Source organism: Monopterus albus, unplaced genomic scaffold (assembly GCF_001952655.1).
Source record: "Monopterus albus unplaced genomic scaffold, M_albus_1.0 scaffold62.1, whole genome shotgun sequence".
Taxonomy (NCBI): Eukaryota; Metazoa; Chordata; class Actinopteri; order Synbranchiformes; family Synbranchidae; genus Monopterus; species Monopterus albus.
The window spans coordinates 2,984,559-3,005,730 of record NW_018127942.1 but is presented as its reverse complement, the minus strand read 5'-3'; the positions used below and the strand labels follow the sequence as shown (position 1 = coordinate 3,005,730).

At 41.9% G+C, this 21,172-nt stretch overlaps 1 protein-coding gene across 4 annotated transcripts in view; it reads left to right on the top strand.

The window, feature by feature from the left end:
• Nucleotides 1-16,975, top strand: part of LOC109962171 (coiled-coil domain-containing protein 85C-A-like) — a 43,596-nt gene extending 26,621 nt beyond the window's left edge. Inside the window, exons 2-7 of one of the 4 annotated variants that reach the window (XM_020603643.1) lie at nucleotides 2,354-2,433; nucleotides 3,464-3,505; nucleotides 9,105-9,206; nucleotides 12,883-12,972; nucleotides 13,584-13,682; nucleotides 14,853-16,975. In XM_020603643.1, the coding sequence (XP_020459299.1) occupies nucleotides 2,354-2,433; nucleotides 3,464-3,505; nucleotides 9,105-9,206; nucleotides 12,883-12,972; nucleotides 13,584-13,682; nucleotides 14,853-14,942 (503 nt within the window). In that variant the 3' untranslated portion in view covers nucleotides 14,943-16,975. Of the gene's footprint in view, nucleotides 1-2,353; nucleotides 2,434-3,463; nucleotides 3,506-9,101; nucleotides 9,207-9,448; nucleotides 10,296-12,882; nucleotides 12,973-13,583; nucleotides 13,683-14,852 lie in introns of those variants that run through there. The other 3 variants (XM_020603644.1, XM_020603645.1, XM_020603646.1) reach the window with 3 other exon arrangements.
• Nucleotides 16,976-21,172: the final 4,197 nt, after the last annotated feature.

Sequence of the window (21,172 nt, the reverse complement as noted above, 5' to 3'; positions counted from 1 at the left end):
GAGAGATCCCCGTCTTTGTATTTAATCTAAATATACACACCACTTGGAAAAAAGCAGTCACCACTTATTTTCTATCCTCCCCCTATTTCAGGGGCTTCTCCCCTTGTCTGAGTGTGCTGGTGCTGACTGAAGGCTGAGGAACCTTCATCCTAATCAGCTTGAGATCTGGCTGCAGGTCAGGCCAGCAGGATGAATCCAGATTACAGGGGCAAAAGGCAGGAAGAGAGGATTACCGGCTCTGTCCAGCTGCTGGCTAACCAACCAACTGACACCACTGTCTTCACTGGACCTCCTAAAGAGTCCAGGGACAACACATACACTGAATAGGCCTGCTACTGTCATTCACCCCCGTCTACTCGGGTCTTGGGAAAGGGAGGAATTTTCTGTATTTAGTGCCATTTTACACCATCATAAAGACATGTTTAAATGCACTTTGGTGACCTAGATACTGTAAAACTTTTGTTTGCATGCTTCTGGTCAGTTTTCAGATTTCTCCTCATCCACTACCATTTTATTAAACAAAGGCTGGCATGTTTCAAGTGTATTAGTGATCTGGAGCATTTGGACTGATGCTGAAGTGAGAGAACATGCTCAGTACTGAGAGAGCACACATTGCATCTGTCTGAATTTCACAAATAGTCTACTGTTCAGCTCTGAAAACATATTGATTTATTTTTGCACCACTGTATGTGCAAGTCAGACTTGGGATCTAACTATAATGATGATTCCTTTAATCCTAAATCTCTGATGTCCTAGTAAAATGCCTAAATTGTAAACATTTAAATCCCATTAGAACCCATTTAGAAGCTCGTATCTGTATGTACTTATCTAAAATATGATTTGAGAAACTGGGTTTTAGATTCACATGATATTTATAAGAATTCAGGTTGCTGCAGAACGCTGACAGTCTGCTTAGGTTCATGTAATCATACTTGACCTCTGTGTAAATAACGCTTTAACACCTACTGTATTTGTGTGTCACTGCAGTTGCATAGTCCAGGCTGCCTCAATGTGTTTTCTGGAGAATAGCACCTCCTGGTTGCGCAGGCCTGGTCAACTAAGTCATGTGAATAACGCAGTCTGGTTAGACTTGTTTGGGTAAAACGGAGGTAACCAACTTACCTCGCTGATGCAACAGGTATATGCTGCAGCCTAGTGACTTCAAATCTCTGTCTTACTCAGCCCATCATTTTCATCTGCAACCTCCCCACTGGCTCTGTCGCACAGCCTCTGCTGTCAGCCTCTCTGTACTTAATGAGATAGAGCTGTCAGTGCAGCGGTGTGCTCCTCATATGCGTAACTCGGCTTTGATCTCTCTGTAAATTAAACATATCTTGTTAGGTAACAGGCTGTGTGCCACCTGCTGAGTCAAACCGCATCTCCACTCTTCATCACACAGCTCCTGTCCCTCGGTTGAACTCAGTAAAGCTGATTTACGTTAACGCAGTGCTGTTTTATCAGGATCAAATCTCTGTGGAGCAGTTAGACCACAGTTTCTCTTGTTTGTCAAGTAAAGAGACAGCTTAATGACAAATCTCAAATATGTCATTGATGTTTGTTTCATATTAAATGTGGGGTGCAGGATGACAGTATGTGGACCAGACTGGGAAATGAGATCAAAAGTTAGGTCAAGCACTGGTGATCTGGGTGGAAATGCTCAGTGCTTTACTCTTGACATCAGGGTATATCTACATTTTAATTTTTATTTATTTTTTTCAAGCATATAATGACTTTGTAAGGGGGATTATTAGACCGATTTGTGTAGCATTTCTCTGTTTTATGTGACAGTAAATAGAATATCTTGGGATATTCGACTGCTGCTCGACAAGCTATTTGGTAACATAACACAAACATGAACATTTGTAGGTTGAAATCATCAAATACAATGTAATAACTTCACTGTTCATGAATATAATTGTTTGTTGCGGCTCAACTAGCAGTGTTACTTTTTTTTGTTTAACCATTAGTCCAGTACTTTGATTTCTGATCAAATACCTGCAAGATTAATGACATTGAAAGTAAAATAGTGGACACATTAATTGATGATAAAACTAAATATTAATCACTTAAATTACTTAAAATACTTGTAACTTACCTGGAGAAGTCCAGTATAGTAATTCCATAACAAGCACAACAAACAGCATTGAGTCAATGAGGCAAAATATGTTGTTTAACTATGATGTGATGTCTTTTTTTTTTTTTTTGGCGAATGGTCATTCACAAGCTGTTTTAGGGTTTTATAAAGAGACTTTTCAACCTCTATGTGGTCCTTTTGCTCCAGTGGTCCCTGCCTGCTTCCCACTTTTTGAAATGCTAATCACTTCTCCACTCTTTTTCTCCATCTCTCCTCCAGATTCCTCCTCCAACTACATCAGGCAGCTGGAAACGAAAGTGCAGATCCTGGAGGATGACAACAATAAACTCCTTTCACAGGTGGGGTACATGTACGTAAATCTGAGCGTCACTTTCATGTTCTCCCTCTCTGTCAGTTAGCCATACTATTAGCCCAGTCCGGTACGGTTTCAACTTTAACTCTTTCAAGACCACTCTTGTGCAACTTCTTAACTCACCTAGAACCTTGTAATAGACAGAATATGGTAAGATGGTGAGTTGCATGGTGATGCCTGTGTGAAGCCACCCCCTTACAACAGCATGCCTGTTAGTTGATGAAAATGTTTATCTATGTTTAATTCATGGAGAATCCGTAAGTGTCAATAGCAAGCAGTGATGCTAGCCTCCAAGGCGAACTGTGGGAGCAGAGGAGAAAAGGGAGGGGAAAGAGCCATTAAATGACAGTGACAGAGTGAAGCATTTCTCCCAAATTTGACTCTGACTGGAAATGTGAAAAGAAGAGGGTGGATTTTGGATCTGGTTCACCAGGAGGTCACGTCAGTCTGTAGAGGTGCATGTTACTTGGTCATGTCTATGGGATCAAACAGTCAAAGACTCAATGTTATTGCTAATTTATATGAAGACTTCATAAACATCAGAAAATATCTTCACATATTAGCCTATGTTATTTTTCTCTCACAAGGTTTTCTGATGTGATTCAGTTCATTTGAAAGCAAGCCAGGCTTCAGGCAGTCAAGTTGGAATTTCATGGTTTAAATGGCTTTTTGATTCAGTCTTTTGAAAGACTTCCGTTTTTTTTTTTTTTTTAAGTGATTTCAGTTTCTGAAGTTTTCTCCCAGCAGATTCATATGTAGGCAGAGAATGTAGGCTGGAATCACTGGTATGAAATCTAAGTGATCCTAATAATTAGCCCTCAAGTGCTACAATTAAGTGTTACACATTGTCTCAGTTGTTAAGGCATAATAAGAACTTAGTCAATTAATAGTCCATGTTCATATTTGAAATGTTTTTTCTTTTCCTATTCTTTAGATTTGAGGTTGGGTTGAGAATGTGTTTGCTGTAATAAGACAGTCTAGTAATGTACCATTCCACCGTTATTCTCTCTCCCTAGGCTTATAGCCGGTATAGCTTATCACAAATACAGAAGAAAAAGGTAATTTTTTTTAAATGCCACTTATTGTCGGCTTTTCTGAAATGCTCCTCTGCTGGTCAACTGGTTGGGCCTCTTTTGCCTTTTCACTCTTTATTCTGTTTGGTGGTGGGACTTTTCACAGATTTGAGCTTGTTGCTGTCTCTTACACACATGGTGTAGACACAATAAATGAAATATAAAAGCAGAACCATGCATTGTAATGCAACCTGGTTGCAGTAACCCTGAATTGGATAATGTTAAGATTGCCATGATACTGACAGACAGGCGCTGAAGAAACCCTATGGTAATGCTTGTATATAGTTAAATATTTTAGAAAATATTCTTATGCACTTCATGCTGAGAGTGAGATAAGATAACTGATAACACATTCATATTTGTACGCAAAATAAGAAGCTACAGCTAGTTACCTACCTTAGCTCTTCATGAAGACTGGAAACAGAGCCCTCGGGCTGTCACAGAACTGACTTGGTCAAACCTCAGGTGGTTTATGAGCCACAGACATGCTCCAAATACAGTGGTGTGACAAAGTGTTTGCCCCCTTACTGATTTCTTATCTTTTTGCATGTTTGTCACACTGTAATGTTTCAGATCATCAAACAAATTTAAATATTAGTCAACGATAACACAAGTAAACACATCATGCAGTTTTTAAATGAAGGTTTTTATTATTAAGGGAAAACAAAATCCAAAACTATATAGCCCTGTGTGAACAAGTGTTTGCCCCCCTGTCAAAACACTGGTTTATCGCACCTGAGTTCAATTTCTCTAGCCACACCCAGGCCTGATTACTGCCACACCTGTTCGCAATCAAGAAATCACTTAAATAGGACCTGCCTGACAAAGTGAAGTAGACCAAAAGATCCTCAAAAGCTAGACATCATGCCGAGATCCAAAGAAATTCAAAACCAAATGAGAAAGAGAATAATTGAGCTCTATCAGTTTGGAAAAGGTTATAAAGCCATTTCTAAAGCTTTGGGACTGCAGCGAACCACAGTGAGAGCCATTATCCACAAATGGCGAAAACATGGAACAGTGGAGAACCTTCCCAGGAGTGGCCGGCCGACCAAAATTACCCCAAGAGCGCAGCGACAACTCATCCAAGAGGTCACAAAAGACCCCACAACAACATCCAAAGAACTGCAGGCCTCACTTGCCTCAGTTAAGGTGAGTGTTCATGACTCCACCATAAGAAAGAGACTGGGCAAAAATGGTTTGCATGGCAGAGTTCCAAGACGAAAACCACTGCTGAGCAAAAAGAACATAAAGGCTCGTCTCAGTTTTGCCAGAAAACATCTTGATGATCCCCAAGACTTTTGGGATAATACTCTGTGGACAGACGAGACAAAAGTTGAACTTTTTGGAAGGTGTGTGTCCCATTATGTGTGGTGTAAAAGTAACACCGCATTTCAGAAAAAGAACATCATACCAACAGTAAAATATGGTGGTGGTAGTGTGATGGTCTGGGGCTGTTTTGCTGCTTCAGGCCCTGGAAGACATGCTGTGATAAGTGGAACCATGAATTCTGCTGTGTACCAAAATATCCTGAAGGAGAATGTCCGGCCATCCGTTTGTGACCTCAAGCTGAAGCGAACTTGGGTTCTGCAGCAGGACAATGATCCAAAGCACACCAGCAAGTCCACTTCTGAATGGCTGAAGAAAAACAAAATGAAGACTTTGGAGTGGCCTAGTCAAAGTCCTGACCTGAATCCAATTGAGATGCTGTGGCATGACCTTAAAAAGGCAGTTCATGCCCGAAAACCTTCCAATGTGGCTGACTTACAACAATTCTGCCAAGATGAGTGGGCCAAAATTCCTCCACAGCGCTGTGGCAGACTCATGGCAAGTTATCGAAAACGCTTGATTGCAGTTGTTGCTGCTAAGGGTGGCCCAACCAGTTATTAGGTTTAGGGGGCAAACACTTATTCACACAGGGCTTTGTAGTTTTGGATTTTGTTTTCCCTTAATAATAAAAACCTTCATTTAAAAACTGCATGATGTGTTTACTTGTGTTATCGTTGACTAATATTTAAATTTGTTTGATGATCTGAAACATTACAGTGTGACAAACATGCAAAAAGATAAGAAATCAGTAAGGGGGCAAATACTTTTTCACACCACTGTAGCTTGTAACAACATCCACTTAGCTTATCTTATCACCTGGCTAAGAAAGTCCCACACACAACCCCCCAAAAAAACAGGAACTTATTTTTTATGCTAGTTGTTGTATGGATTAAAGGAACAGGACATAACATATTGATTAGTAAACCTTAGAGGTACTGGTTGGCAGATTTTTTTTAAGCTTTAGTCAGGTGTGCCATTTCCAGTTTTTATGCTAAACTAAACAGCTGATAGCTGTAGTTTCATATCTACCCTACAGGCATAATGTTCGAATATCCAGTGTTGTATCTAATATTTTCTCCATCATAATAAAGTCCAATACAACAAAGTCTTAGTTTTTCAAGCACTACAGAATGGAATTGGATTATCTTATAGAAGTGTTGCTTCTATGTCCAGTTTTGTTTCCCCCCCCTTTATGTACAGCTAGCATGCTATGCTAATAAATGAACACAGGTGACCCTGCTTGTGTGTGGCCTGTCTTGGAAAGAAAGTCCTTTTCTGTTCTTGGAGCTGCTGTGCACCACACAGTCTGTGCTTGGTACAAGGTACCCTAGGTCAATGAATGCCACATTTTGCTTTGGAGAATAAAACCTTTTAAACCTGCTTGCCCTGACTTGTCAGGACATATGGTGAGCTGAATAATTTAAGATCTTGAAAGTGTACCCAAATGAATAATGAAAAAATGGGGATTTGTCCAGTTTCGTGTTTAATTTAACTCTTGTTCTATAGTCTACTCAAGTATGTGGCTGAATACTAGCAGCTGGATTAGTTACCTCAATGGACATACCTTCCTGTGTTATGAAACAGGCCCAGTGAAACTTGTTAACAATAGCTTCTTATCGCAGGAGTGTTGCCCCTCCCTCCCGCTTAGCTTATAAGGATTTTACTCTACTCAAGGAGCAAGGGAGGGAGTTCATAGCATGTCCCTGTGGCACATATTACGTCCCATAATATACAGGTGTAAACACCGTAAGGAAAACACTTGTGTGTGTGTGTACACACACACACACACTGATCATGCTCAGCCACATACATCTACACAATTAGCTCTTTAGCTCTTCTCCCACTCAGATATCTTTGAACTGTTACTTATCTCTTTTAAATCAGTGACATGTGAGACACTGGGTTTCCTTACCTGCTCACTGCCACTTTATCATTAACAAGCAAGTGCTCACTGTTACTCTGAGAATCATTTAGATGACTCAGGTGATACTTCATCTCTTAACTGCAGGCTAAACTGAAGTCATTTTGTGAGAATGGACTGCAGGTCCAGTGGATTTGAATGGTGACAGAGGATAATGAATTGGGGCTTATTCACATTCGTGTTACATTCAGGTTACAGTATCACTGATTTATCCAGTGAGAAATCTGATTGGCCACAAGAAGAAAAACTGGAACACAGTTTACAATGTTAACAGTAGCAGTTTTGCCATCTGAGTTCTTACAATTGGTCTCATTCTTAGTATTCAGGCAGAGGCCGACAAAAGCAGGCTTCTTATTTTTAGCCAGTGACTGATGATTTTGCTGGTTAAAGTGACAACTATCAGCTCTAGCTAACTTCCTAATTTAATGTTTTCTCATTGAGTTGGTTGGAAATGCTATCTGATTTTTCAGTGTTTCCGACTGATTTGTTTAAAAGCAAAGAACTTTGTTAAAATGGGTTCTTGATGGCATAGCATACAGTACGATATCCTGTTAGCATTGTTGCAACCCCTGTCGATCCACACGACTGAAATAAGCAGTTATTCTTGTATTGTGGTGTATAGCGTGGGTTACCCATACTGAACTGGTTCTGTTATGTATTCCATTAAATTATGGCCCTCAAGGAGCACACTGCCATCCTCTCTACCCTCTTGTCAAGGTGCCATCAGTGGCACCCCTCATAACTCAGACAGGGACTGATGCGACCACAGCTTCTCCCTGTCAGCAGCAAGTACACTGTGATGGATGGGTAGATGAAGGGGGCCACGAACACTGTGAATGGCCAACTGTCCCTAGCTGTCTGTCTAATAAATAGGTTTGCTGGTCTCAGTGGTCAAGGTCAGCTCAGGGATGGAAGTACACTTGGAGATGTGTTGATTGGTTTGCAACACTAGACTCAGTATAACAAGAATCTTCATTTGCTGGTGGAAACCATGTCAGAAAACTCTTAATGATCTTACCAGGTCTAATTCAGATGTGTTTATCTCATGGATTGTGCATCTGTCACTCCTCCAGATATGACATACAGTATCTTGCTGACAGATACAAAGCCTGGAGAAATGGCAAGGAAATGTTAGCAAATGTACAGAAGTAAGGGTATGAATATAAAAACCCAAAGGATACCTCCAGAAGCACTGAGGGAAGGATTGGGAAAGGTTAGGGGAACATTAACAGGATACTGAGCTGGAAGACAAGAGGAGAGGAGGGGCGCATCAAAGGACAGATAAAGCAAGAGGAATGCTGATTAAGGCCTTGCGTGTGCAAACTTTGTGAATGTGCACCTGAGTGTGTGACACAGCACAGTGTCCGCACAGTGTCCACGCATTCAAAGCCGCACACTCATGGCTTACCGGCTTATTTATAGCCTGAGTGCTCCCAGGCATCACGTGTGTTTACATGCCACAGCGCCCCTCGCTCAGAGGGAATGCTAGCATGTGGCATGATAAATGTCACAAGTAACAGCGGTGTGGCCATGTTCCTGCCTACAGAGAGAAGCTGGTCCCTGCCCCCACGAACCAGTGGTCTTTGGCTGCTAATGAGGACAAACCCTAGGACTACTGTCTCTGCGTAATGACCCTTAAATACGGCACAACATGATACAGCCCCAGTGCTCTGGAAGTGCCATTTATGTAGCAAAGCCACAACAAATAAAAATCAGCTTTGCAAATAAAGTGCTTGAGGCAGTAGTGTCAGAGGTGTGATGAGAGTGCAAGTGCCAGTGTAGGAGGTGGGCAGAGCTGCTGAGGTCTTAATGAGCCATCACTGAAGATCTTAAAGCCTGATTGAAACATTGGCTGATATTATCTGACAATGTCAGGTTACAGATTTATTGGTATCGGTGCGGAAACTGCAGAAAGACTCAGTACAGTACAGTTATTTGCAGCCATAAATACTTATCTGGCAGCATTTGGAACATTTTAATCTTTCTCAATCTTTACCATAGTGGAAACACTTAGGTCTGGTTTAATACAAAGTGCAGTAGGATAGTTACAGCTGAAGATCTTTAACTACTAGGGATATAGAGTAATGTCTGTATGGTATGTAAATGTATTACTATAGTTCTGACACATGAAACTGATTCAATCTGAGTCACAGCAGTGATGGAAAAATGTCAATTCATTGTGCTGAGTCACAGAGCTGGCTGAAAATCATTTGATTTCCTGCCTGTTTGTTTCTTTGTATTTCTTCTATTTCAGTTTCTCTAAGTGCTATCAGGTGATATGGTATCGAAGCCTTACTGTATAGCTGTTGCTGTGTGTGTGTGTTTTGTACCCAGCAGTGTAACCTAGGTGACCTTCGTGTCCTGAGGAAGGGAATGACCCTGTACCACTCAGAGTCCCAGCTGTCCTCACTGCCCCAACGCCAGGACACCATGCACCTGGTCAGTACCCAGGAGGCTCACACAACCCACACACACACACACACGTAGAGGGATGCCCACACATACCAGACCATTAAACAGTCATAGCTGAAAATCAGTACTGCTTTTAATCAATGTGGTTATGTATAGAAACTGTGCACGCATTTAATTGTAGGGAGGACTATGCCGGTGTCTTCACAGCAGAATCAAGTCAAGTCAACCCAGTTCACTTTACTGCTAACTCTCCAATTATTCCTCCACAGGCAGCCTCACTCTCTCTTACACATGACAGGAGTGAAACACACAGACACCAACAGAGGAACAGAGAGAGAGAGAGGGGGAAGATAAAGAAAGTGTGACAGGAGGTGGGGCATGAGGGGGATAAAACTGGGAAAAAGAAAGGAGGAACAAGAAACTACAATAGAGACAAGAAAGAAAAGTTAACAGCAATTAGCCTTCCCTTCTCTTCCTCTCATATCCTTCAGCTCCGTCCTTCTCCCTGGAGCTAGTTTGAACTGAATCCTACTATAACATAATCTTTTACAATCCACCACCACCCCTGACCGTGCCATTGTTTGAGGAGGAGAGGCTGGATAATTGTTTTCTGACTACTCAAGGGAGGTTAGAGCTGGGCTGTGCCACTACCTAGAAGACTAGATCCTCCCTGTGTAAAAAACCAATATTGTGTTTTAATCACAGGCCTCTTGTGAAGCACGATCATGACTGTGTTCAGAGCCACTTCGCACCTTTTAAGCTTGTGGATCAGACTTGCTTCTTCATGGAGGTTTGTGACGTTCAACGGTGTTCGTGAACCTTAACCCAACAAGAGGTCTCTCCCTGCAGGAGGGGGAATAAGCTCCAATTTGTCTTGATGGTCATCTCCCCACATTTAATTTCACAGTGCTGGTTCACATAAAAGAAGGCCATGATACTGATTCGTGGTGTGACTTCTGGCTCCTTGCAGACATGCCATTGTTGTCATTCTGATATTGTCAATAAAAGGATCAGTAAAGAGACTGAAAATCAGACTTGTGACACTACATTTAGGATTTATTCCTTTAAATCCTCCTGTCATTTGCTGCAACCAGAAACTTACCAGCTTCCCTGATGTTTAGTTATTCTTGTTATAAGTCTTATTTTTTGTAGTAATTTTTATCTAATTAAGTGGAGATTTACAAGCGGCGGAAATGAGTTTCCTCCGGAGAGTGGCCGGGCGCACCCTCGGGGATAGGGTGCGGAGCTCAGTCACCCATGAGGAGCTTGGAGTAGAGCCGCTGCTCCTCCATGTTGAGAGGAACCAGTTGAGGTGGCTTGGGTACCTGTTTAGGATGCCCCCTGGACACCTGGGGAGTTATTCTGGGCATGTCCCTTTGGGAGAAGGCCTTGGGGCAGACCCAGGACACATTGGAGAGACTATGTCTCCTGGCTGGCCTGGGAATGCCTTGGGGTTCCTCCTGAGGAGCTAGAGGAGGTGTGTGGGGAGAGGGAAGTCTGGGAGGCTCTGCTCGGACTACTGCCCCTGCGACCCGGTCTCGGATAAAGCGAACAAAGATGGATGGATGGAAGTGGAGATCTGTGTATCCTTAAACTCTAAATTCTTCCATAATGATTAGTTGTCACAAAATATTTATACCCACTAACAGCTAGGTGTTACATAGCTAACTGGCAGAGCTAAGGGTGGCTTGCTAATATATGAAATGTTAAAATTGGAACTGAAATTATTTTTCACAAAAATAATATACAGTACCTCAAATTATTAAACATTGTTAAAGTCAGTCAGGTGGTGTAATTGGATATTTTAGTCTTACTTTACTTTGAACTACACATGAATACTGCTGGTGTAACTGAAACATTTCTCTGCAGATATAAAAGTTAAAATTACAAAGTACTGACGATTAACTTTAAAAGAATAGTTGGACATTTATGTTTGCTTTGTTGTTAAGAGATGGAGGGACACTGCTACAGCCAGCAGCCGGCTAGCTTAGTTTAGCTTAGCTTAGCAGAATGGTGGCTGGATTTGTCTGAGGGTTACACAATTCTCCTAGCATCAGCAGCTCACCAATCAACACATTACATCTTGTTTATTTCCAAAAGAAAAAAAGTAGAAGCAAATATCAGCAAGTCAGTCATACGCAGCAGAGAATAACTTGTTCTTGTGATTCAGTAAACCGGACTCTCGCTGTACCCATCCTAATCTGTCAACTCTTTCTTTATGTTAAATCCTTTGTTTGTCATTCGGGTCAGTGAGTGTGTGTCTGAGGCTGTCAGATGAGCAGGAAAGAGGAAAAGAAGAGATGGCTGGAGAAAGAAAGTGGCCAGCCTGCATGATTCAGTCAGCTTTGACTATATGCTCAAATGCCAAAACAGTGATTCTGACAGCATCTGAGCCCCCCGCCCATCCTGCAAAGCTTGTTTACTCTGGCAAGCCATCCCCACTTGTACATCCATATCCATATGAAGAATAAAAACTGCCCAAAGCCGCTCTATCCAAATTGTTTTCTTTACTGTGAAGTGCCTGCACAGAATAAACTGAAAAACCCGCCCTGTCACATTTCACATAACGGCTTCAACCCACAAAACGGAGCATCAAAAGGACACAACAGCGATGCACTTTTTTTTTTTTTTTGATGTTGAATTTAAAGTTCATCGCAGAAGAGTTGTATGGAAAACTAAGCTTGACCTTAAAGAAGAGGAAGTGCATGTAAAACTGGGGGATGTTTGTTTTTAACAAAGGGATTGTTGTTCTCTATGTAGTTTGATTACAAATGTTGACTTGCCCTTTTTCCCCTCACAAATCGGGCATATTCATCTTTGACCATTTTAGAAAATAAATAAATGCTTATTATCAGAGTTCATTCAAGATGAACAGTTTTTCTTATGGTTTCTACAGTTGTCATGGGAGCATTTGTCAGGACCAGCAAAAATTCAGTTTTTCATGTGTTTGGTGGGATATGAATAGACTGTTGAGCAGTTTCCACAAAACATCCCTCTTGGCTGCAGTGGGATTATTTTATCTCTGCGCTATTGGGTTGTGTGGGCTCATTCTGGCTCCCAAATGGGGCCAGCGGGTGTGGAGGGGAGCTGACAAACCCATCACAAGTGAGCGGAGAATTGAACCTAGGCTAACAGAGCCATGGAGCTGTGTCTAATGCAGGGCACTGATGCCAGGTTACGTTGAATGGTACCATTGTGTGTCCCAGAGATCTCTGTGTCCCTTTAACAGTGAGCCACTGTCTGGAACTAACCAGGGGGTGGGATGAGTCAAGGAAACCCCCCTGGTTGGCTGCTCCCGTCACACCAGGTTAAATCGTACTGTGCAGGTAGCAGGCCTGGCTGGCGGCTGAGCATGTGGTGAATGTAATAGGGGAAAAGAACACAAGATGAGGAGAGGTGATTTGAGCTGGGATGAAGGAGATGGCATTTTTAGTGTTGCAGTGTAGAATATTTTTCTTGTTACATCAGATCCAACGCCAACTGATAAGGTGCTATTTTCACTCCTGGAGTTAAACTCTGTGTGACAGCAGATGTGACAGAACAGTTAGTCTGCAGAGCATGTCCTCCACATGGACAATGTTTAGACCTGGCTCTAAACCTTTATCGCAGGTCACACTTTCTCTTACAACTTTATTTCTGGACATACAATGACACAAAGCCTTAAAATAATTTTATTTTTTGTTTATTCTTTTTCTCCCCTTAGGGTACAGGCCGTCTCTCCAGTGGCCCCTCCCCTGCCACAGGCTACCTGTCCTGCGTCCAGAAGCCTGAGGCCGTGGTGCATGCCATGAAGGTCCTAGATTCACTTCATAATTTATATTTTGAGGAAATTCTGTTGGGAAAACCACAGTTTTGATGATCACCGCCATACTAAATGGAGTCCAGTTTTGACACTTCTTTTACCAGAACTGTTTTTTTTACTGTGCAATGATGTTTTCAGTTTTTCTTACCTCTTTACTTCACTCTGTACACTGTATGCTACTGCTGCATACTGTGCTGTTTAGTAGAGAACTCTGCTACACTGCTGTTAAGGCTTCAATACAAATGAATTCATGAGTTGAGAAGGGAACTCGGATTTTTCATTATCTGCGTTGAGTGTAAACAGGTAGTTTGCCTCATTTTAAGGTAAAACATGTATGAGATTTATGAAATATACTCTATATGACAGTGTAGCATGCATTCCACAAATTAGTCAAATATTTTACTAACAATTTAAATGAAAATAAAAACCTTTGGCATTGTAAGTGCTTTGCTGTTAGTGAATATGCCAGATAAAGGAGCTTTAAAGTTTGTTTTTGCTGTAAAATTACTAACCTAACACTTAACCATGAATCTAATTATGGTGGGGTCATGGTCATATGACTGCTTAGAAATACACCCGCTTATTAATATATTTGCCATCAGGTGCTGGAGGTCCACGAGAACTTGGACAAGCAGGTTCCTGAGGACTATGAGGATGATCTCAGTGAGAAAGAGAAGGCCATCGTGCGGGAAATGTGCAACGTAAGTGCAACACCTGCCCTCCTCTCCTGACTTCCTTTCCTATTACTTCTGAGCACACTGCTTGGAGCTGTTTACACAGTATGTGGTAATAAGCATCGGAGGACCTTGGTATGTATTGCATGAGAATGCATTTCTTATGAGAAGGTAGAACAGCATGAGGTGTAATCATCTACAGTTAATCAGTCACTAGTTTAGCACTAATGCTGAACATAATCAAGACAAAGCAGTAAAACATGTCTGTTATCAGGCGTGGGCAGTTCTGGTCCCCGAATGCCACTGCCCTGCCCAACCCACTGCTGATTAGCTGGATCAGGTGTGTTCAGTCAGTCAGAAGCTGGAAGATACCAATTCACTGTCTAAGATGGTATCCTCCACCTGAACTGCCTGGCCCTGCTGTAAACAGAGGAACCTTATGCCATTGATGTACTTGTTTGTTGTCTGTTGTCCTGGGTGCAAATCAGGTCAGTGATTGAGCTGCTTCCGCTAATGAGGAAACCTCATTTAGACTCATTTGCCTTGGACTGACACTTGCAGTAGTGTCCTGGGCACAGCGTTCCCTTTCGCTTTCCCTTTATTCTCTTTCTCTTTCCCCACCCTCCTCACTCCCCTTGTCTTTGTGCCAAAGTCAACCTGAAACTAGAAGCCCTAGGTACAGTAGAAGCTTGTAGTTGAGCTGTCACAGCAATTAAACTGGAGTGGCAGGGTAAAAAGAGCACTCCTCCTGTGCTGCAGCCTCACCCTCTTCTCCACCCTCCCCATCATTTCCCCTCCATCTTTTGCTGTTCTGGGATAAAAAAGGTCTGCTGATTAGTGAGAGAATGAGAGCTGGGCTGTCTGGGTACTGCGGAGGTATGTAACAGGCCAGGGTTGTGAGGAGCACTACAGTAGTACCTCTGTAATGCCACATGGGACCCCCAGGGAGCCCATCGCACTCCCTGGCTCAGAGATCTCAGGGCTCAGACATCTCAGCACCCAGAGATACTTTACTGTAATGTGTGTGTGTGTGCTGTCTTTGCAGTTCCAAGTCAGACTGTGAGCATTTGAAGTTTTCACACTTGAAGAAGAAAGTCTTTTTGCTTCTGCATAGTCTCACTCTTTCAGTCTGTGCCTCTGTGTCTGTCTTGCTCTTCCTCTTTCCCGCTCAAGTCCTCTTTTCGCTTCTGTTTGCAGGTGGTGTGGAGAAAGCTGGGTGACGCAGCAGGATCAAAGCTGTCCGTCAGACAGCACCTCTCTGGAAACCAGTTCAAAGGGCCGCTGTAGCGTGGCAACCAGTGAAAGACAGAGAGAGAGAAAGATCAGGATCTTGCCGTACCTACACTCACCTGGAAACACCTTTACTACCTGCGCCTACACAACCCATCATGCCAGGCTCCCTACTGCCTGCAGCAGCCAGTATTCCTTCAATAGACACTGTCTTAAGACTGGCTAAGGTAGCTACAAAATGGACCCGTTAGTTTGTTTTTCAGATGTACAACTTTACGTGTGCAGAATGGTTTCATTTCTCAGAGCTTATGTCAACAACTGGCAGCTAGTTTCACTGATTCTCCACTTTTCTTCATTGATTTGGAGGTTTTGGTTACACATTGATCTCTCTCTGTAAACAGCTGCGCACGCACGCACACACACACACACACACACACCACTTTTAGATTTTAGTCCTTTGTAGAGCAGTGCTACATTAAGCCAGCGACATGACATGGTTTCAAGCACAGGAGCGACAAGGCTGCAGGGGCAGGAATCTCTTCACGTGTTGCTGTGATGTGATGGCAACAGTGTGGCAGTATCTTCAGATAAGTTTTGACAGTACCTCCAATAGACACCCCAGCTCCTGTCACATGTATCACACCCTAGTGGTCAACAAGTATAACTAGCATTAGCATTCTAAAGTGATAGTGAAACCCACTGTGACCTAGCGCCTTTTGCTCATAAGACAAGTCTAGAGATCACTGTTAACATGTGTATATTATGTATAAACCATAGCACTACTTCATTTTTATTGTTGATTTTACCTTTATCTATTTTGTATTCTAGCGTGGCCATGTGATCAGTTATTTAGTTTGAGAAGTACACACAACCGGACCTTAAACAGGGTTTGCTTTTGGTCATAAACTTAACTAGTTTTATGATTGTTTGTTTGTTTTTTCATTCTTTTCTAGAAGAATTGCTTCTCTGTAACCTCTGAAAATATATCAAGGCCATTTTGAATCAGATCATCTCAATAAGATGAAATTAACAAAAGCTGTATGCTGTGTGCATGCTTGACAATCATTTTCTCAGGTTGGGAGGGCTACAGCTTTACCTCTGCCCGTCTGCGACTGCGAGTGTGTGCCAGCGTGCATGTGTGAGACTGAATGGTTCTCTTGCAGCTGTAGCATCTTCCTGTAAATCCTCTTTTTCTCTACCGAACCCTGGTTACAACACGGTTGAAGACTGCTGAAGACACTTGCTAAATCCATACAAAAATTGTCGTCCCATTAACAGTAAGAAGATTTTAACCCTAAATTCAGTTTGGATTGTTTTTGATAAATCACTTTATATCTAAGTGTATGAGAAATGTCAGACCTTTTCTTTTTGATGTGGATTTAGCAGGTGCATTTATGCAGTGCATGTTTCTTTAAGTTGTTTTTTTTTTTCTTAGAATATGAGATGTCTTCCCTTAGATGTCTCCTGAAACTAACATTTAAAATGAGTATTCTTGATGTCAGAATGAACAAACATTGTTTGTCAAAGTATTTATTGCCATGTGTCAGAGGTGGGAGTGCTGTCAGTAACTGAGCAGTGCTAATTTATTTGGATCAGTTTAGTGACTGGCCACTCAGGCTCTCCCATCTCTGGTGTTCTTTGTTCCAAATTAGAACATTTCTGAGGCTGCTTGCCATGCACCTCTGTTCTCTCAAATAATGGCTCAAAAAATTAATCAAAGTATGATTTTTGAAAAGTGTCCTTTTTTTCTAGGAACTATTTTGAAGCCATGATATAATTTTGAATACTTTATACATGGCATTTAGTTTGAGATGTGCCACATTTTGTTCTGCATGGTGGTTTTGGTTTGGAACCCTGTCTTTTTTTTTTAACATCTATAGTGTTTCTTTTTTCTGCCTATATATTAAAACCATAGAACAGAATCCTAGAATCTTCAGCCTACATGTCAATTCCTGTAGTAATTTAGTTTGGCTGTATCTTCCTTTCATGGAATTCACTGATAATATTTGGCAGGTGAAAAGAAAACATGTAAGAGGCCACTTTTAGGTGGAAAAAATGGGAGTAAATAAAGTTTGTTAATGACCCTGTAAGGTGCTGTATTTTTTGGATGGCTGTTTACAGGCATGTTTTCTTCATTGGATGAGTTAGACTGCCCTCTGTTGGAACAGAACTGGATGTAAAACCACACATGACTTCCTGTGAAGTTTTGTACATCAGTGATTTCCAATCAGCTATAATTAAAAGGTATGATTTGCTTAATGTTGAGGAAAATTAAGAGCCAACTAGACAAATGCATTTCCTGAAGAAAATGTATGTGGATGCTGATTGCCCTGAAAATGCTGAAATTGTTGAAATCCATTACTGAAATAGCTGAAGGCTGAGATGCGATGCTGAATAATTACTGAAGATGAAATGAAAAACTGAAGTTGGGAATTGAACCTCATTATCTGAAGAAGGTGAGAGCTTGCGAGCATTCCTAAAACAGTGGAAGGCTTAATCTCAAAGTGAGAGGTAGAAATTAAATGGCTTAAAGTTCTAAAGAATAAATCATTTTTACTGACATCTGACAGATATATTTTGCAGGCAGACCAACCTCTGTGTGTGTTACTATGGGGCACTATTGCTTTGACTGTGTATTTTTTGGTGTTTTCTATTTTGTGTGTGTGTGTGTGTGTGTGTGTGTGTTACTCTGTTGCTGTCTGTGTGTGTCTTACTGTGTGACTGTGCGGTACCATGTTAATTTTAATGTTTCTGTTTTAAGCAATTAAAAGGTGAGCCTCACCCCCTTTCCATTGTGCCTATACAGCAGGTGGATACCCCGGTGGTTAACACCACTGCCGTTGGTACGACAGTTCAGGGTTCTGTTCCCCGTCAGTGCATGATGAATCATTTTGTGAGTGTGATTTAGATCCCCGTGCAATCTCAGTCTCATGTGACTATGGAATGAATGTCTTCCTGCATAGCAACCAATATATTCTAGCCTATTACAAGATCCTGATTTCCAGATCTCGTAATTATGACTAAATGTGTGCCTATCGAACGGGTAGCATACCTTGGTGGTTAACACCACTGACTATGGTACAGTGGGACTGGGGTTCAGTTCTCCCTCCTTGGGTAAGACCTTTAATGCTAACTACCTAGTGAGGTACAACACTAATGCTACGGCAAGGGGGAGCCAGGGTCATTATTCAATTGAAGATCAGAAAATTCACAAAAACTTTTTCTAGGCTGTAAACGGCTGATAAGGACAGGCCGTGGCTTAGTGGGGTGACTCCTGAAATGAACACGGAGCCACATTGGAGAAAGGCATAGATGAAGACAGCAGTAAGGTGAGACCTGTAAGGTGAGGTGAAAGCTCATTCAGGTTAGGTTACTCAGGGTAAGTCTACCTATACTTTTTACTCTATGTGCAATATGCCTATATATTATATACAGTGCCTTGCGAAAGTATTCGGCCCCCTTGAACTTTGCGACCTTTTGCCACATTTCAGGCTTCAAACATAAAGATATAAAACTGTAATTTTTTGTGAAGAATCAACAACAAGTGGGACACAATCATGAAGTGGAACGAAATTTATTGGATATTTCAAACTTTTTTAACAAATAAAAAACTGAATAATTGGGCGTGCAAAATTATTCAGCCCCTTTACTTTCAGTGCAGCAAACTCTCTCCAGAAGTTCAGTGAGGATCTCTGAATGATCCAATGTTGACCTAAATGACTAATGATGATAAATAGAATCCACCTGTGTGTAATCAAGTCTCCGTATAAATGCACCTGCACTGTGATAGTCTCAGAGGTCTGTTTAAAGCGCAGAGAGCATCATGAAGAACAAGGAACACACCAGGCAGGTCCGAGATACTGTTGTGGAGAAGTTTAAAGCCGGATTTGGATACAAAAAGATTTCCCAAGCTTTAAACATCCCAAGGAGCACTGTGCAAGCGATAATATTGAAATGGAAGGAGTATCAGACCACTGCAAATCTACCAAGACCTGGCCGTCCCTCTAAACTTTCAGCTCATACAAGGAGAAGACTGATCAGAGATGCAGCCAAGAGGCCCATGATCACTCTGGATGAACTGCAGAGATCTACAGCTGAGGTGGGAGACTCTGTCCATAGGACAACAATCAGTCGTATACTGCACAAATCTGGCCTTTATGGAAGAGTGGCAAGAAGAAAGCCATTTCTTAAAGATATCCATAAAAAGTGTCGTTTAAAGTTTGCCACAAGCCACCTGGGAGACGCACCAAACATGTGGAAGAAGGTGCTCTGGTCAGATGAAACCAAAATCGAACTTTTTGGCAACAATGCAAAATGTTATGTTTGGCGTAAAAGCAACACAGCTCATCACCTTGAACACACCATCCCCACTGTCAAACATGGTGGTGGCAGCATCCTGGTTTGGGCCTGCTTTTCTTCAGCAGGGACAGGGAAGATGGTTAAAATTGATGGGAAGATGGATGGAGCCAAATACAGGACCATTCTGGAAGGAAACCTGATGGTGTCTGCAAAAGACCTGAGACTGGGACGGAGATTTGTCTTCCAACAAGACAATGATCCAAAACATAAAGCAAAATCTACATTGGAATGGTTCACAAATAAACATATCCAGGTGTTAGAATGGCCAAGTCAAAGTCCAGACCTGAATCCAATCGAGAATCTGTGGGAAGAACTGAAAACTGCTGTTCACAAACGCTCTCTATCCAACCTCACTGAGCTCGAGCTGTTTTGCAAGGCGGAATGGGCAAAAATTTCAGTCTCTTGATGTGCAAAACTGATAGAGACATACCCCAAGTGACTTACAGCTGTAATCGCAGCAAAAGGTGGCGCTACAAAGTATTAACTTAAGGGGGCTGAATAATTTTGCACGGCCAATTTTTCAGTTTTTTATTTGTTAAAAACGTTTGAAATATCCAATAAATTTCGTTCCACTTCATGATTGTGTCCCACTTGTTGTTGATTCTTCACAAAAAATTACAGTTTTATATCTTTATGTTTGAAGCCTGAAATGTGGCAAAAGGTCGCAAAGTTCAAGGGGGCCGAATACTTTCGCAAGGCACTGTATATATTTATGTGCTGCCAGTATATCTATGTGCTGCCAGCTTGCTAGTTTCAGGATTCACACAAGTAAAAAAGCCAGTCAGAGTAATTAAATCAAAACATCATGACTCTGTGGCTAAGTGAAGCCTGAAATGTGGAGCCTCCTGAAACCAGTATGGTGGCAACACAGAGAAAGGTGACAAAGAAGGCAGAGTTCTCTAAAATGGAGTTCTCTATATGTGTTCATCTTATACTTGTTTAGCGTATTTCTGTGCTTTATGCTGGCTTTCACACTACTTGGCCATTCACCTATTCGCACTCTCAAGCTCTCGCACATTGACTGGACAAACCGGGGATCCTCCTGAGCCGCCCCCATGACACCAGTAATTACAGGTACCTTTCTCCATGTTGCCACCATGCTAGTTTCACTTAGCCACAAAGTCATGATGTTTTGATTAATTACTCTGACTGGCTTTTTTACTCGTATAAGTTTTATTGTACATAGAGTAAAAAGCATGGGTGGGTAAACTTTCACCTCACCTTTCACCCCCCAAAATATTGCTGCAAATAAGATCTGAAACACTGACACAGTGATATTCATATATCTTTCTCCCAGAGCCTCCAGTCCTACTGGGAGTGCTAGTGTTAGGGCCCTTCATGTACGCCAGAGGCCCTCAGCTGCAGCACTGGATGGACATGTTCACCGTCTGTCCTTCCTTAAATGCTATTGGCTTGCAGCCTTATGTACTCCACCCACTGACAGGCTGGAGAGACTATGTCTCCTGGCTGGCCTGGGAACGCCTTGGGGTTCTTCCTGAGGAGCTAGAGGAGGTGTGTGGGGAGAGGGAAGTCTGGGAGGCTCTGCTCGGACTACTGCCCCGCGACCTGGTTTTGGATAAAGCAGACGAAGATGGATGGATGGATGGATGGACTTAAGTTTTAATATTACTTGAATGATTTCACGAATTGCCCTTGTAAGTATAAATGTTACACAATTTATTCATATGATTATTAATTTCAATGTTTTTATTTATTATGGAACACTCTGGGTTTCCATAAAAGGCATTAAATATGAACTGTTCTCACTTGTCAACCAACACCAAGTGTTTAGGTATTTCCATACTAATACAATCCCTCGCTATGAGCTACCCATAATGGCTATAAGTAAACAGCTACAGTAGTTTTCCTTTCAGCAAACAGCAAATGTACCACTGAACATTTTCGCAATATAAAATCTTTCTCCAGCA